Below are 15,080 nucleotides of genomic sequence, written 5' to 3' on the forward strand. Positions count from 1 at the left end.
CTTTCCACACGCCCAATACTTTCCTTTCCACACGCCCAATACTTTCCTTTCCACTCGCCCAATACTTTCCTTTCCACTCGCCCAATACTTTCCTTTCCACTCGCCCAATACTTTCCTTTCCACTCGCCCAATACTTTCCTTTCCACTCGCCCAATACTTTCCTTTCCACACGCCCAATACTTTCCTTTCCACACGCCCAATACTTTCCTTTCCACACGCCCAATACTTTCCTTTCCACTCGCCCAATACTTTCCTTTCCACTCGCCCAATACTTTCCTTTCCACACGCCCAATACTTTCCTTTCCACACGCCCAATACTTTCCTTTTGATACACACACTCATACTCCATTTGCTATATTGACATGAAGCTATCCCCTTCCAGCCCTCTTCCTGTTTGCTTACTAACGAAATGACACACTGCTGGACCACTTATTGATTTCCGGGTCATGGAGGATATAGGACGGGTCATGGAGGATATAGGACGGGTCATGGAGGATATAGGACGGGTCATGGAGGATATAGGACGGGTCATGGAGGATATAGGACGGGTCATTGAGGATATAGGACGGAGGATGGTATTTTGCCCAAACAAGAAAACCCCTTAGTTTCAGCAAGTGCACTGTGCCATTAAATAAGAAAGGGTGCACAGCTCCTGCTTCTTCCAGATATATATTTTGGTTCCACCTTGGCGACCTATTTTTTTTTGTTTTGCCATGGAAACGTCTCCAATGTAGATTTTATTTAGTAATTATAAAGTTTCCCCTCTGGGTTTTCTCATTGGGCAAAAGTCTATCCTCTCTCCTCCGTCCTCTCTTCTCCATGACCCGAAACCAATAAGTGGTCGAGGAGTGTGTCAGTTTGTTAGTAGGCAAACGGAAGTGTTCTCCCCTCCTCGATAGCCACCTTTCATCGAGGATACTCATGTGTATTCTACTGCAGAATAATTTTTACATTTGCCACACCCCCTTTGAATCAGCTTTTGTTTCGTCAGAGAAAAACAGATACACTTTTAAAAACAATATTCTACTTATTGTTTTATCTATAAAATGTCTTACACAACAATTTTTTTGCACTTTACACATTTATTTTGGGATGCATCCCTGTAAACTTAATTTGCCTAATGATGCCCTGAGCAGAGAAGGGCCGGCTCATTTCAAGCAAAAGCATTTCCATCCACGTTCATTCTCCTCGATTAACTGTGACTTTTTTCAAGAGGAGAGAGGACGCAGTCTGGTGATGAAATCTAATTGAAAAAAGACCCTTGATGTGAGACATCCTTGACACATGAAGGCGCTGTTCGCACAGCAATTGGTGGAGACATCAAGATGTTTCAGCATTACTGGCAAAGATTTGCTAAACTAACCCAAGATAGACCACAGCCTGTCGTTTCCAATGGGAGCAAATTAATCATAGTGGGCAGAACAAACAAGGAGGTGGCCAGAGCCAAGCACTAGCTAGTGAGATTATATTGGCTCGTTCAAGCAGGTATTTGCATATTTCCGTTAGGGAACGCCTACTCTGTGAAGTGCGTGTGTGCAATTGCTCATTTCGCCCTTGCACTCCTTTTAAACAACGCCATTTTTTGGGAAACTTTGGCGAAGGGTAAAGTCTACAAAACGTAATCCACTTCGTAACAGATTATAGTTTTCTTAACAGTATTGAACTGAAATGTTTCATTGATGAGAATATTAGCAGACTATCGTCCAAAATCCTTCTCGCTCCATTTTCTCCCACAGCCGCTTCCCCTCACCAGCATATTTGGTTGTGAGTGGGACACGCCAACCGGATGCTTCAGATTTATACATCCGGTGAAAGGTCTGGTTCCCTGTTCTATCTGTGGTACTGTCTTTGCTGCCCCTGTAACCATTTTCTAGAATTAACGTTCAGATAGTCGTAAAATACGATTTTCTGTACATTTTCAAGAGGAAGCATTGCGAAATATGAGTGGAATTCCAGGGACCGCTGTCATTCAAATCACCAATCTGTCGTCTGCCGTGAGTAGTGAGCAGATGCGCACTCTTTTCGGCTTTCTTGGGGACGTCGAGGAGTTACGTCTTTACCCCCCGGAGTAAGCGCTATCAATTCGGCATGCCTAATAAAGAAACACCCGGGATCAAGGGCCTACTCCGCACGTTTACAATTGGTGCAGCTAGCTACTGGAGTTTACTTAATGTAGATAGATAGGCATGTATAACTAACGTTGACTTGTAAACTGTGTTCATTCAACATTCATGTAATTCCTAATACATGTCTGTGTTCTCTTACAGCAATGCACCACTCCCCTTCTCGTCCAAAGTATGTTACATAAAGTATCGAGAGCCTTCCAGTGTTGGCGTGGCGCAACATTTAACCAACACTGTATTTATTGACAGAGCTTTGATCGTAGTCCCATGTGCAGAAGGTGAGTATGCCCAAGTTCATTCAAGTGATGATGTTGACATAATGAGTGTTTTGTGTAGTCAACACACTTCCTGTGAAATTGTGTTGTCTAGTGGTTGGTGAAACCGCTGAAATTCTAACGTTAGTATCCTACATTCAAATAGCAGGTACATGCAAGTGTTTCTTTCCAGTGTTTTCCTGTGTTGGATTCCATTAGGAATACACATGAACACAAATGCGCTTTCACACTTGCACTGTATCCCAGATCCAAGATGGCCTAATCCACATTGAGTACTCAACTTATCCTAAGCACCTGTCACAACTAGCTAGATATAAGCAGTGTGTTTTGTCATGGGGCTTTACACAATATGAAAATAACATGATCATTTGCACGGACCATGGAAGGCACATTGTAGTAGCAGGAACAGACACTTAGAGTAACATCATAGACTAGTACCACCTCACTGTATTCAATGACAGTTTATGCTGGTCTGGCTATACATCATCCATATTCTTGCGAAATAACACTTGACTCGGATTCTAATGTTCATGACAAAGGTTGACGTGATTGTTATGGGTATAATGCATAGTGATATGGAGGTGATTTCAAGGATATGGTAGAATAACATACTAAATAATTAACTACTTCTTTTCTCTCTTTTTATTTTGTTTCATATAATTTTTATTTTTTTTGCTTAATCTCCCTGTCTTCTAGAACCTTCTCTTGTTCCGTTATTTAGCGTATAGCTTCTCAAAAAAATAAATAAAAGTGGTCTCACCTTATCTAACCGATTCTCTCACTTGAAATGCTTTTTTGTCCACGTTAACTTAGTGCTGGATGGCTACTGAGTTTATTAATTTGGTTTTGTATGTTTTTTCTGTGTGATTATGTGTGCATATCAGATGACTAGACTGGCCCAGCTGTTACACTACACTAGCCTGAGTCAGGCATTGTTTTCCAAGCCACTATCCCCGCTGGGGCCACCGCTGCCTTCAAGGGGGGAATGTGACCAAGGAGAATAAGCCCGCTGAACCTTCCAAGATGGACACCTTGTCTCTTTTTATTTATCTTTCTTTTCTTTCTTTTTTTTGGTTGGTTTCTTTTAGTTTTTACTTTCACATGTTGTCCCTTGCCTTGTCTGCTCCCTCTAGACTCTAGCTACACTATTGCATTATTCGTAGCATATTGTTTTTCCGTTTATTATTTTTGGTTTTTCTTTTTTCCTCTCTTTCTCTCACCTCTTCTCTTTCTTTCTTTCGCTCATTCTCTCTCTCCTTCCACAGTCTGTGATTGAGTTCTGTCCAGGTTGCCATGGCACCCAGGTGGAATGTGTATCACACATGGGCTGCCATGAAGATGACTAACACATTTTACTTTCTTTGTCTCCTGCTCTTGGTCTATGGTTAGGATTTCAAATATAGGGCTCATCTAAACCTTAAACTCACTAGGAGAAAGTATCATTAACTTATAATAAGTAGTAGAATATAACCTTTTTATTTTACATTGGTAACATGATGCTTATACTGATAGTATAAGAATTTGATTACATGGACTTTTTGTTGTTTTTGCCCTTAAGCCTTAAATTATTGTAATAGTTTTTTTTCTTCTCTAAAACAAAGCCACTAGATTAATTGAAAGACCCACTGCGCCCTTCCCCTTTTCCATTCAGGAACGGCAGATTGAACCAGTAAAAAGAAAGTGAAAGATTTCAAATCCGTTGTTTTTAGGTTTTAAGTTTGGTTAACGTTTGGGAATTTCTCAAGATTCTTAAAAAATGTTCTTCTTTTCTGTATCTGATGTTCTGTGTGCTATTAGTGATGCAGCCATCATGAACGGTTGTCTTGTGTTGCACTCCTTTCCAACACTGCGAAACGATCGCCCTACGGGAAAAGCGCCCATGCTTGCTATCGTATGGTTCATGACCAATATGTTTCCAGTACAGGTGACCCATACCTCAAAGTGTTCTCTGCATTATTTTTTGAATCTATGAAAAAAAGAGGACAAAAATCAGGATTTTCCTTTCGTTTGTGAGGAAGAAGTCATGTTAACATTTTTGTCTGTTCATAGCCTGAATGCTAAATGACTGACTTATTACAGTAAATTTGAGAAGTAGAGGGAAACCGCACTGAGGATGCTCAACCTTTTTTTAGCATCGGCTCTGTTAGACTCCTCAGTAACTAGCCAATAGAGCTAGGTCTTTGTATGAAGAAGGAATGTTCTCTCTCTCTCTAGAATACTGGGGCTATAATACTGCAGTCATAGAGGACGCAGAAGGGTTGTTTCCTGCCATGACCTGCTCTAACTCCTCCCCTTGTCCCACAGGGAAGATCCCAGAAGAAGCCAAGGCCTTGTCTCTTTTGGCACCTGCTGCCCCCCCTGCTGTTCCTGCTGTACCCAGCCTGATGCCAGGTGCTGGCCTGCTGCCCCTTCCCACCTCGGCCCCCATACAGACTGTGAGTTTGGGATTAATAGACCATACCATAGTGCTCAATTTCCAGTCCACGGACTGACTTTGGTCTCTGGGATGTTGCTGACCGGTCCCACAGAATAGTTGTGACAAATATTTAGTCAGTTCTCAAGTGTTAGTTTTAATATAAGTAGTCTTCCAAGAAGTGCCATAGCTAGCCAAGCCTCTGGTACATTAAAAGATTGAGAAACACTGTGCTATACAATTTTCTATCAGTAGGAGGTGTATTGCTTTACCACAGGCATATTTATTAACATTTGGGCCTTTTATTTTCAGAAGGGAACAAATGGCAATCAAACCTAAAGATATCTTCAAAGTGTTTCTATGTGCGATACATCTTACCTGAAAATCTCTCAATCTTTTATTCCACCTCTCCATCTGCCTAGTAAACCTTGCTCTGTTTGTGTTACTGCAGCAGCTGAGTGTCCCTATAGTGAGCCTGGCGGCATTGCCGGCTGCCCTGGACCCTGCAGTGTCGGCCCTGGCTGTGACTGGAGGAGGTGGGGTGTCGTCCTCCGCCCAGCCCCCCCTCATGGGGAACGTGGATCCCTCCAAGGTGAACGAGATCAGAAGGACTGTCTACGTTGGCAACCTCAACTCGCAGGTAACAGGGACCCTAAGAGTAACTGAAGTTCTGTGACTGCTATTCACATTTTCATATATATTTCCCATTGACATGAATGCATGATTTAAGCGCAAAAGTCAAGTTAGGGTTTTGCACTTATTTAATTTTTTATAGTTGAAGGGTTATCATCTGTCATAGGATGATACCATAATCTTATGACAGTTACAGATGTAAGATCTTAATTTGAGCCAGTTTGCTACAGTAGGAAAATTATTCTGCTGCAACAGGAAATTTGAATTATTATATGGATTATAATTAATGGATATTTTTTGTAGGGGTTGATCAATTTTACATTGGGGCAAACCAAGTCTGACATTTTTAAGGCTTTAGAAGCATTTTTTAACGTTGAATACGTTACAAATTCACATCAATAAAATACAGAATCACATTAAGATTCTGTATCTTATTGCATTAATGTTAAAATGTGCTCTCTTCTCCCTGCATAGACCACTACTGCAGAGCAGCTGCTGGAATTCTTTAAGCAGGTGGGCGACGTAAAGTTTGTGCGCATGGCGGGGGACGAGACGCAGCCCACACGCTTCGCCTTCGTGGAGTTTGCCGACCAGGATTCAGTGTCCAGAGCACTGACCTTTAACGGAGTTATGTTCGGAGACAGACCCTTGAAGTAAGTCTCATAACGTTTTTATTCAATAGAAAATGTTGTGTATCTCGTCTCAAAATAGTATTAGTGGGGATACACCTATGTGTTACCCTGTTCACTGTTATTGTGGAATATTGATTGTGATGATTGTGCTTCTCTCCAAATTCAAGTGAAATGACCTGTTGACATTTTTTGTGGTAGTACTACTGCACGTTACTCAATACTGTGCTGTCTTTGGAATCGACAAACGTAGCAATTGAAAGTCTTATGCCTCTTAAGTGAATAGTTTTCCATGTCTGTGATGATTTTCCTTTCTGTGTTGTGACTTGATGTTCACTAAGTTGCATTAATGTGATATAACGTTGTGTTTTGGTCAGGATTAATCATTCCAACAACGCCATTGTGAAGCCCCCAGAGCTGACCCCTCAGGCTGCAGCCAAGGAGCTGGAGGATGTAATGAAGAGGGTCAGAGAGGCCCAGTCCACCATCGCCGCCATCATAGTAGAGCCAGGTCAGAGGTCAACCACTGTCATCCTCACGGGTACCTTTGTAGCTTTTTTCATGTGAAAATGGTTGGATGGTATGAAAAGGATTATGCCAAAGCCAAATGCATCCTAAATTGGATTTATTTAAAAGCACAGCTCAAAGGTAGGCACAGATTTAGTCATCAATAAAAATGCTCAGGCTTTACTGCAGATGGAAATACAGGTATAGGAATAGATACAGGAGTGACGTTTCAACATCACATGATGTCTTTCACAGACAGATTGGTCTGATGGTATGATTAGTCTGACCAACCACTTCCTGTTACAGAGGAGGTGAAGAAACGCTCATCCAGTCACTCCCGACGTTCCAGGAGATCCAGAACACGGTCACGATCGCATTCCCGCTCGAGAACGAGGAGGAAGCGGTCCCGTTCTAGGCACAGGTACGGTCCGGGATTGAGAATTCCTCTCACATGCAAATAAAGTGAACTTGATTTAGTCTAATAATGTAAATTCTCCCCTTTTTTGCTTTCTCGTCTCCAGAAGCAGGCTCTCTCAGAGGTCGCGGCCCAAGGTCAGCGAGTCCCACGTCTCTCGGGGCATCCACAAGAGACTTTCGCGTTCCAGATCACGGTAGAACTACAGATAAGCCTGAAGGCTTTTGTAAATAAAATAAAGCTGTTAAGGAAATCTTTAGTCATGAGGATGGCATTCATTCAAGCCAAAATGTGTATAGTTTATATTATTTTGTTAGTCTGCACATCACCTTAAATGGCGTGCATTCTTTGTTTCTTTAGCTTTAAGCCAGAACCCAACATTTGGTAAATACTTAGAGGACTGTGTTTTAGCAGCAGTGCCAGTATGATGTTGAGTTTACTCATTGAATCACTAGGCTCCAGTCTCTCTGTCATGGATTGTACCAGCTTGCAGATCAAAGGCATCTAGGAAAGGAGGGAGTGACACACTTTCTGGTGTACTGCAGGGACAGGCGGAAAGAGAGGGAGCAGAGAACGAGAGGAAAGGAGGATATATCTCGGGTTATAGAGGATAGGAGGCAGAGGGAGAAAAAGGCCAAAACACCTCCAAAAAGCTACAGTGCATCCCGAAGGTCCAGGAGCACGAGCAGGTAAGCAGAACACCATTCTATACATGCTTCCTGAATGTACTCAGTTGCCAGTTTATTAGGTAGACCACCCCTTTCACAAAAAATGGTTCACTTCTACAGACAGTGAGTCATGCGGCCCTGGCTTGTTATATAAAGCAGGCCGACGGGCATTGTAACTGTTGGATTGAACGTTTAGAATGGGCAAAACAAGTGACCTAAGCGACTCTGAGCGTGGTATGATCATCGGTGCCTGGCGCGCTGGTTCCAGTATCTCAGACGACCAGCCTCCTGAGCTTTTTACCCCAGTGCATGAAAAGAACATGTAAACATGTTAATCCGCATTCCAGCTGTGTATTTGATCTGTGCATGTGCTAGCAGCAGCCGAACGAGCCGCCCTCTTTAGCACGAGTAAAGTGTGTTCAGAACAACTGAATGTAGAAGTTGTTTTCACATACAAACTTTATATGTTCGAACTAAGAATCAAATATCCTTCCCAAAAATAAAATGCTCACTGTGGTAGAACGTTTGTTTTGGTTGGTGATTTTTCTGCATTTTCAGAGTGCCATCAGGTAGACTGATTTCAGATGTGTCCATGTACCGTAATTTCCGGACTATTGAGCGCACCTGAATATAAGCCGCACCCACTGAATTTTATAAGCCGCAGGTGCCTACCAGTACATTGAAACAAATGAACTTTACACAGGCTTTAACGAAACACGGCTTGTAACAAAAATAAATAGGCTTTAACGAAACACGGCTTGTAACAAAAATAAATAGGCTTTAACGAAACACGGCTTGTAACAAAAATAAATAGGCTTTAACGAAATACGGCTTGTAACAAAAAAATAATTAGCAGTAAGCTTTAGTTGTCTTTTTGCACTGAGTCAATTCCTCACGCTGCTGTTTCCAACGTCTTATCATCGACTCATTAAGACCAAGCTCTCGTGCAGCAGCTCTATTTCCTTTTCCAACAGCCAGATCAATCGCCTTCAACTTGAAAGCTGCATCATATGCATTTCTCCGTGTCTTTGCCATGATGAGGGTGACAAAATGACTACCGTAATCAGAAGGATGGGAAGTTTGAGAGCGCTCGATTTCATCTAAACAGTAAACAAAAAAGTTATTTGACCTTAACCCGTTCGGCAATTTCATTGGTCTAATGAAAGCTTCATGCCGCCAAAAAACTGAGCACGTCAAAGAATGTGTTTTTTTGGAGAGAAAAATTTGAGAGGGAAAAATCCATATATTAGCCGCGTCATTGTTTAAGCCGCGAGGTTCAAAGCCTGGGAAAAAAGTTGCGGCTTATAGTCCGGAATTTACGGTAGATAAAAAACATGAGCTGGCGCACAGCCAGAATAATAGTTTGTGTGAAGTTGCTGACTAACGGTGAATAAACTAAAACTATCACAATTAAAAAAGTCGCACACTCCATGTATAGTCTCCCAGCAATTTAATGGGTATCTACCAACGTTTCGGCATCACTGCCTTCCTCAGATGTGTCCATGTAAACAGAATTATTAGGAGATTGTTATTCTTTCAAAGCATGTAAACGTTTGAATCTAATTATTATATTCATCTGGCTATTGTGCGCATGTAACTGCACTCAGTGTCAAGTGTTTACTGTACATGATGCAACAAACAGAAAACATCCAGTAAGCGGTAGTCCAGCTCGTTGATGAGAGGTCGAAGGAGAATGGTGCGAACAAACGGGCCACAAATAGTCAAATAATGGTGCAGTACAACAGTGGTGTGCAGAACGTCATCTCGGATTGCACAACTCATCAGTCCTTGTCACTGATGGGCTATTGCAGCAGACCACACATGGTTCCACTCCTATCAGCTATGGGCACGCCATCACCAACACTGGACAATTGAGGAGTGGAAAAACATTGCCTGGTCTGACGAATCCAGGTTCCTGTAGCGTCATGCTGATGACAGAGTCAGGATTTGGCGTAAGCAGCATGAGTACATGGCCCCATCCTGCCTGGTGTCAATGGTACAGGCCGGTGGAGGTGGTGTAATGGTGTGTGGAATGTTTTCCTGGCACACGTTAGGTCCCTTGATACCAATAGAGCAACGTTTGAACGCCACACCTTGTGGAATCCATGCACTGAAGAATTCAGGCTGTTATGGAGGTGTACATAGTAAACTGGCCACTGAGTGTATATAGTATATCAAGCTGAGTCCTTTCTAATTGATTTATGCACACATCTTAAATTAGGGTTGGGCGTGTTGATGAAATAGACCTATTTGTTCAGCTAACACACTATATAAATTGAGGACTGAACTGATGTACACACAATAATAAAATCCATAGGCCTGTCAGAGCTCTCGATATTGACTAAAACTCCCAGTTAATATTAAGAAATGTTGGTGTAAATAATTTTCAGGGGCCACAGAAGGAAGAGCAGGGATCGTTCTAGGAGTCCCAGAAGGAAAGCCAGGTCTCCCTCACCAAAGAGGTACATTAAAACAATGTAGTACAACGGGACCATTCAACACAACAATCAGCACCACCACAACCAAGCCCATAGGGTGGGAATCCTAACTTGAGATACACATGTGTAACTTAAATCTTGCATTATGGTGGTCTCTGGAAGATTTGCTCAAACAAGACTTTTGGACGACATTACTCTGTCGATCATTAAGGGTTGTGTTGACTTTTACATTTGCAGAGGGAGGAAAGACAAGAAGAGGGAGAAAGCAAGGGATGGCAGCAGGGAAAAGAGGGAGAGTTCCAACTCCAGGAAGAAGAGCAGCAGAGATAAGGAGAAGATGGAGCTCAAGGCCAAACCTATGAAGGTGAGAAGACTAATGCTATAGTTGCTGATTTCTGAATCCATTCCTGACCGTAAGTGCACTTGTCAGAAGTTGACTGTATTTGTGTCTATAATCGTTGTCCTTTAGGGTAATGTTGTTATCACTGTAATTAGCATAATATCTGCACGTCGCCAAGCCTGTCTCGGAAAACACTGGCCTACTCACTGACTGCACTAAAGATCAAATCTCTGTTGAAACTCCACTCTTCAGAATTGATAACAATCTGCAGACAGCTTACTAGGGGTTCCTCACAGTAAACTTTGTTTGGTAACTTTCAACCATGGGGGACTTGCCACTGCAAGTGTTTTTTGTGTGTGTGTGTGTGTGTGTGTGTGTGTGTGTGTGTGTGTGTGTGTGTGTGTGTGTGTGTGTGTGTGTGGTATGAACAATGTTGCGCATAGCTGTATTCTAGTTTTGAGATTTTGGGCCTTGCCCATTCTTTCCTGCAATATCCCTTTGTAGTTTTTACTGTTAAATTGAGGTATGAAATACCAAGAAAAAGTATGTGGTGTACAATAAGAGTAGTTTAGCTCAATAGTCTGAGGTGAGGCAAACTGCAAGGTAAGGACTGAGTTTGGCAAGAGAGCTTTTAGACATGCTGCCCCATCATCCTGTACCTCTTTGCAAAAATTGTATTACAATTGAGGATTTAATCACACTAGAATGTTGTTTTTACCATGACTCCTGCTCTTTCTATACTCTTTATGACAAATGATTGCACTGTTTTTACATGACAATTTGCGTTGTACAGTTCATTCGGAAAGTATTCAGACCCCTTCACTTTTTCCACATTTTGTTACGTTACAGCATTACTGTAAAATGGATTAAATTATTTTTTTACCTCATCAATCTACACACATTACCCCATAATGACGAAAACAGTATTTTTTTGTTGGCAAATTTATTAAAAATAAGAACCTACATTTGTTTTTACATACAGTACCATTCATAAGTTTAGACGCACCTACTCATTCAAGGGTTTTTCAAAATAGTGTTAAACAAATCAAAATTATATTTTATATTTGAGTTTCTTCAAAGTAGCCATCATTTGCCTTGACGACAGCTTTGCACACTCTTGGCATTCTCTCAACCAGCTTCACCTGGAATGCTTTTCAACAGTCTTGAAGGAGTTCCCACATATGCTGAGCGCTTGTTGGCTGCTTTTCTTTCACTCTGTGTCCCAACTCATCCCAAACCATCTCAATTGGGTTGAGGTCGGGTGATTGTGGAAGCCAGGTCATCTGATGCAGCACTCCATCACTCTCCTCCTTGGTAAAATAGCCCTTACACAGCCTGGAGGTGTGTTGGGTTATTGACCTGTTGAAAAAGAATCACAGACAGTGTCACTAGCAAAGCACCATCACACCACATCCTCTGTGCTTCTGTTCACCTGCTCTGCGTCTCATAAAGACACAGCGGTTGGAACCAACATTTTCAAATTTGGACTCATCAGACCAAAGGACAGATTTCCACCTAATGTCCATTGCTCGTGTTTCTTGGCCCAAGAAAATCTCTTCTTATTGCTGTCCTTTACTAGTGGTTTCTTTGCGGCCTGATTTCATGCAGTCTCTTCTGAACAGTTGATGTGTCTCTTACTTGAACTCTGTGAAGCATTTATTTGGGCTGCAATTTCTGAGGCTGGTAACTCTAATGAACTTATCCTCTGCAGCAGAGGTAACTCTGGGTCTTCCTTTCCTGTGGTGGTCCTCATGAGAGCCAGTTTCATCAGAGCTCTTGATGATAGTAAAGGGTCTGAATACTTATGTAAATGTGATATTTAAATGTTCTGTTTGTAATAACTTTGCTAAAGTAAAAAAAAAAGTTTTTGCTTTGTCGTGTGTGTGTGTGTGTGTGTGTGTGTGTATGTATTGAGGGAAAATAACAATTTAATACATTTTAGAATAAGGCTGTAACGTAACAATATGGAAAAAGTCAAGTGGTCTGAATACTTTCCGAATGCACTGTTTGTTTTTTGTGTGTGTGTGACTAAATGTGCAGTTTTCTTGGCCAGGGCGTACTTGAAATATAGATAGCAATCTCCATGTGACTTCCCTGGTTAAATGAAGCATAATGTGGCTTTCCTGGTTAAACAAACGATAATGTGACATCCCTGGTTAAATAAAACTAAAGTACAGTGACATGAGGTCCTGTAGTCAGTAACCTTAGCTCTCAAATGTTTTCACTGTGGCCCTAGTGTTTTCTGTTGTTCCACCTAGTATAGTAAGGCCTGCTCTATTTGAAATTCAAATGTGATCCTTTGATCAGGTGGAAAGGGACTACGACAGGGAGGAGAAGGACTACCAGAGTGACAGGGAGGGGTCGGCCACACCAAGCGAGGGTTTGACATCACCCTGCGTCCAGCACAACGGCAGCTACAACACAAACACAGAGGATGACGCGGCTTCGCTCGCCGACAGCACTGAGTGATGGGTGTGAAACCAGGCAGAACCATGGGAATGAGACAGTCCACTATGTATCCAGCTCCTGTGATCTTTACCTTGGTATAACATACACACACACACACCCCTTCCTGTTCCCCAGGTTGGCACAAGTGTGCCAAAACCAACAGATCTTATCTGATTATTTTCCTAGTTCCAGTTTGTTGGTGTGTGTATTTAGTGTAAGACTATGTAAGAGAATGCTGACCCCCTATGCCCATTGCTGTGAATCTGTTGTCACATGATATTCATATTGAAAATAGACCTTAACGTGCACAGCTTGTTTTTATAGATGTGGAGAATGTGTGCTTTTCCTACAGTAAGAACTGTGTTGAACATAACATGCTTGTGGTTGATTTCCTGTTTCTTGGTTATGTTGGTGTTTGTGCTATCGTGCAACACTTAATCTATTTTGGTTACTACTAGATGCAAGGTCTCTGTTTGCGCACAATATCTTAGTTTGCACCCAATGTAAGAAATGCTGTTATTTACAAATTATTAGAAAATCAATATTTCTATAAAGTAATATTATGTGGAAGATCTTATAATGCAAGATGTCTAGTGTCTGTTGCTGTTAGAAAGGCCTTTCTCAAGGCTTCAACCAGCTTCATGGTTCAGCATGCCAACCCTACATTATACAGAGGTTCAACTTGCTTGACACACAGGAATGAGTTAACAATTCCCTGGCAGACAAGTCAAAGTGCCTAGACTGAAATTGTACAAAAATACACTAATAATAAACTTTATGAAGTTATTGAGATGCAAGATGAAGACGTGTTGGTATTCTGCTTAAGCAAGCGGGAAAGGTTGTTAGATATGAGTGGTGTTGTCTTGGATACAAACAGCAAGTGTAATATTCATAAAATCTCAGTTTTACCAATCCTAAATGATATTTGTAGTTTTGCGTTCGTTTGGTGGTGATGGATTCCAGTGTTTTCTATGAACCCAGTGGCCATGGGGAACCCTGCAGTACAAACTATTCAATTTGGCTCCAATTTATCAGCAGTATTTTCTTTTGAACCAGGGTTTTTATCAAAGCTATGTATGTGTTGCAGTGAGTATGTATGTAGTACAAGTTGATTCAGGAGTGAGTGAACATGGTTTTCTCCTCACCGAATGGTGTTTACGTATACAGTATCTATGCTTTGGATTGAAGGACCTAATTTTTGCAGAGTTAAGAGATACATAAGGCATTGGCCTGAGGTTTTATCATTTACATTGTCTTAATGAAGGGTAAAAATATATATATATATATATATATAACAATCCACAACATTCATGACTGACATTTGAAAGGATTGTGTAAAGAATGTATTTTTTATATTCATATAATGCATTTGGAAAGTATTCAGACCCCTTGACTTTTTCCACATTTTGTTACATTACAGCCTTATTCTAAAATTAATTAAATACTTTTTTTTTCTCAGCAATCTACCCACAATACCCCATAATGACATAGCAAAAATAGGTTTTTGGAAAATTTTGCTAATTTATAAATGTTGCTAATTTCATTTTTTAGACCCTTTACTCAGTACTTTGTTGAAGCAGCTTTGGCAGCAATTACAGCCTCGAGTCTTCTTGGGTATGACGCCATAAGCGTGGCACACCTGTATTTGGGGAGTTTCTCCCATTCTTCTCTGCTGATCCTCTCAAGCTCTGTCAGGTTGGATGGGGAGCGTTGCTGCACAGCTATTTTCAAGGCTCTCCAGAGATGTTCGATCGGGTTCGGGCTCTGGCTGGGCCTCTCAAAGACATTCAGAGACTTGTCCCAAAGCCGCTCCTGTGTTGTCTTGGCTGTGTGCTTAGGGTCATTGTCCTGTTGGAAGGTGAACCTTTGCACCAGTCTGGGGTCTTAACCTGCTCCACAGCACTTTTCATCAAGGATCGCTCTGTACTTTGCTCTGTTCATCTTTGCCTCGATCCTGACTGGTCTCCCTGCCGCTGAAAAACATCCACATAGTATGATGCTGCCACCACCATGCTTCATCTTAGGGATGGTGTCAGTTTTCCTCCAGATGTGACGCTTGGCATTCAGGCCAAAGAGTTCAACCCTGGTTTCATCAGACCAGAGAATCTTGTTTCTCATGGTCTTGAGTCCTTTAGGTGCCTTTTTGCAAACTCCAAGTGGGCTGTCGGGCCTTTTACTGAGGAGTAGGTTC

The 15,080-nt window shown here is 41.7% G+C and overlaps 1 protein-coding gene across 5 annotated transcripts; it reads left to right on the forward strand.

Annotated features, from left to right (window-relative positions):
* The first annotated feature begins 1,811 nt into the window (after positions 1-1,811).
* On the forward strand, positions 1,812-13,808 carry srek1 (splicing regulatory glutamine/lysine-rich protein 1). 5 transcript variants are annotated; one of them, XM_029709657.1, is made up of 13 exons: positions 1,813-2,068; positions 2,268-2,401; positions 3,283-4,322; positions 4,703-4,833; positions 5,263-5,451; positions 5,919-6,097; positions 6,451-6,584; positions 6,887-7,001; positions 7,102-7,191; positions 7,541-7,684; positions 10,054-10,125; positions 10,339-10,465; positions 12,749-13,808. In XM_029709657.1, the coding sequence occupies exons 3-13, from the start codon at positions 4,292-4,294 to the stop codon at positions 12,908-12,910; spliced, it is 1,374 nt and encodes a 457-aa protein (XP_029565517.1). In that variant the 5' UTR covers positions 1,813-2,068; positions 2,268-2,401; positions 3,283-4,291; the 3' UTR covers positions 12,911-13,808. The 5 variants fall into 5 exon arrangements, 4 of the variants coding, with proteins under 4 accessions (XP_029565516.1, XP_029565517.1, XP_029565515.1 ...); XM_029709655.1 differs by lacking the exon at positions 3,283-4,322; XM_029709658.1 differs by having other exon boundaries at positions 1,813-1,994; positions 2,268-4,322.
* Positions 13,809-15,080: the final 1,272 nt, after the last annotated feature.

The sequence above is a fragment of the Salmo trutta genome, chromosome 23 (assembly GCF_901001165.1).
Source record: "Salmo trutta chromosome 23, fSalTru1.1, whole genome shotgun sequence".
In the NCBI taxonomy this organism is placed as follows: Eukaryota; Metazoa; Chordata; class Actinopteri; order Salmoniformes; family Salmonidae; genus Salmo; species Salmo trutta.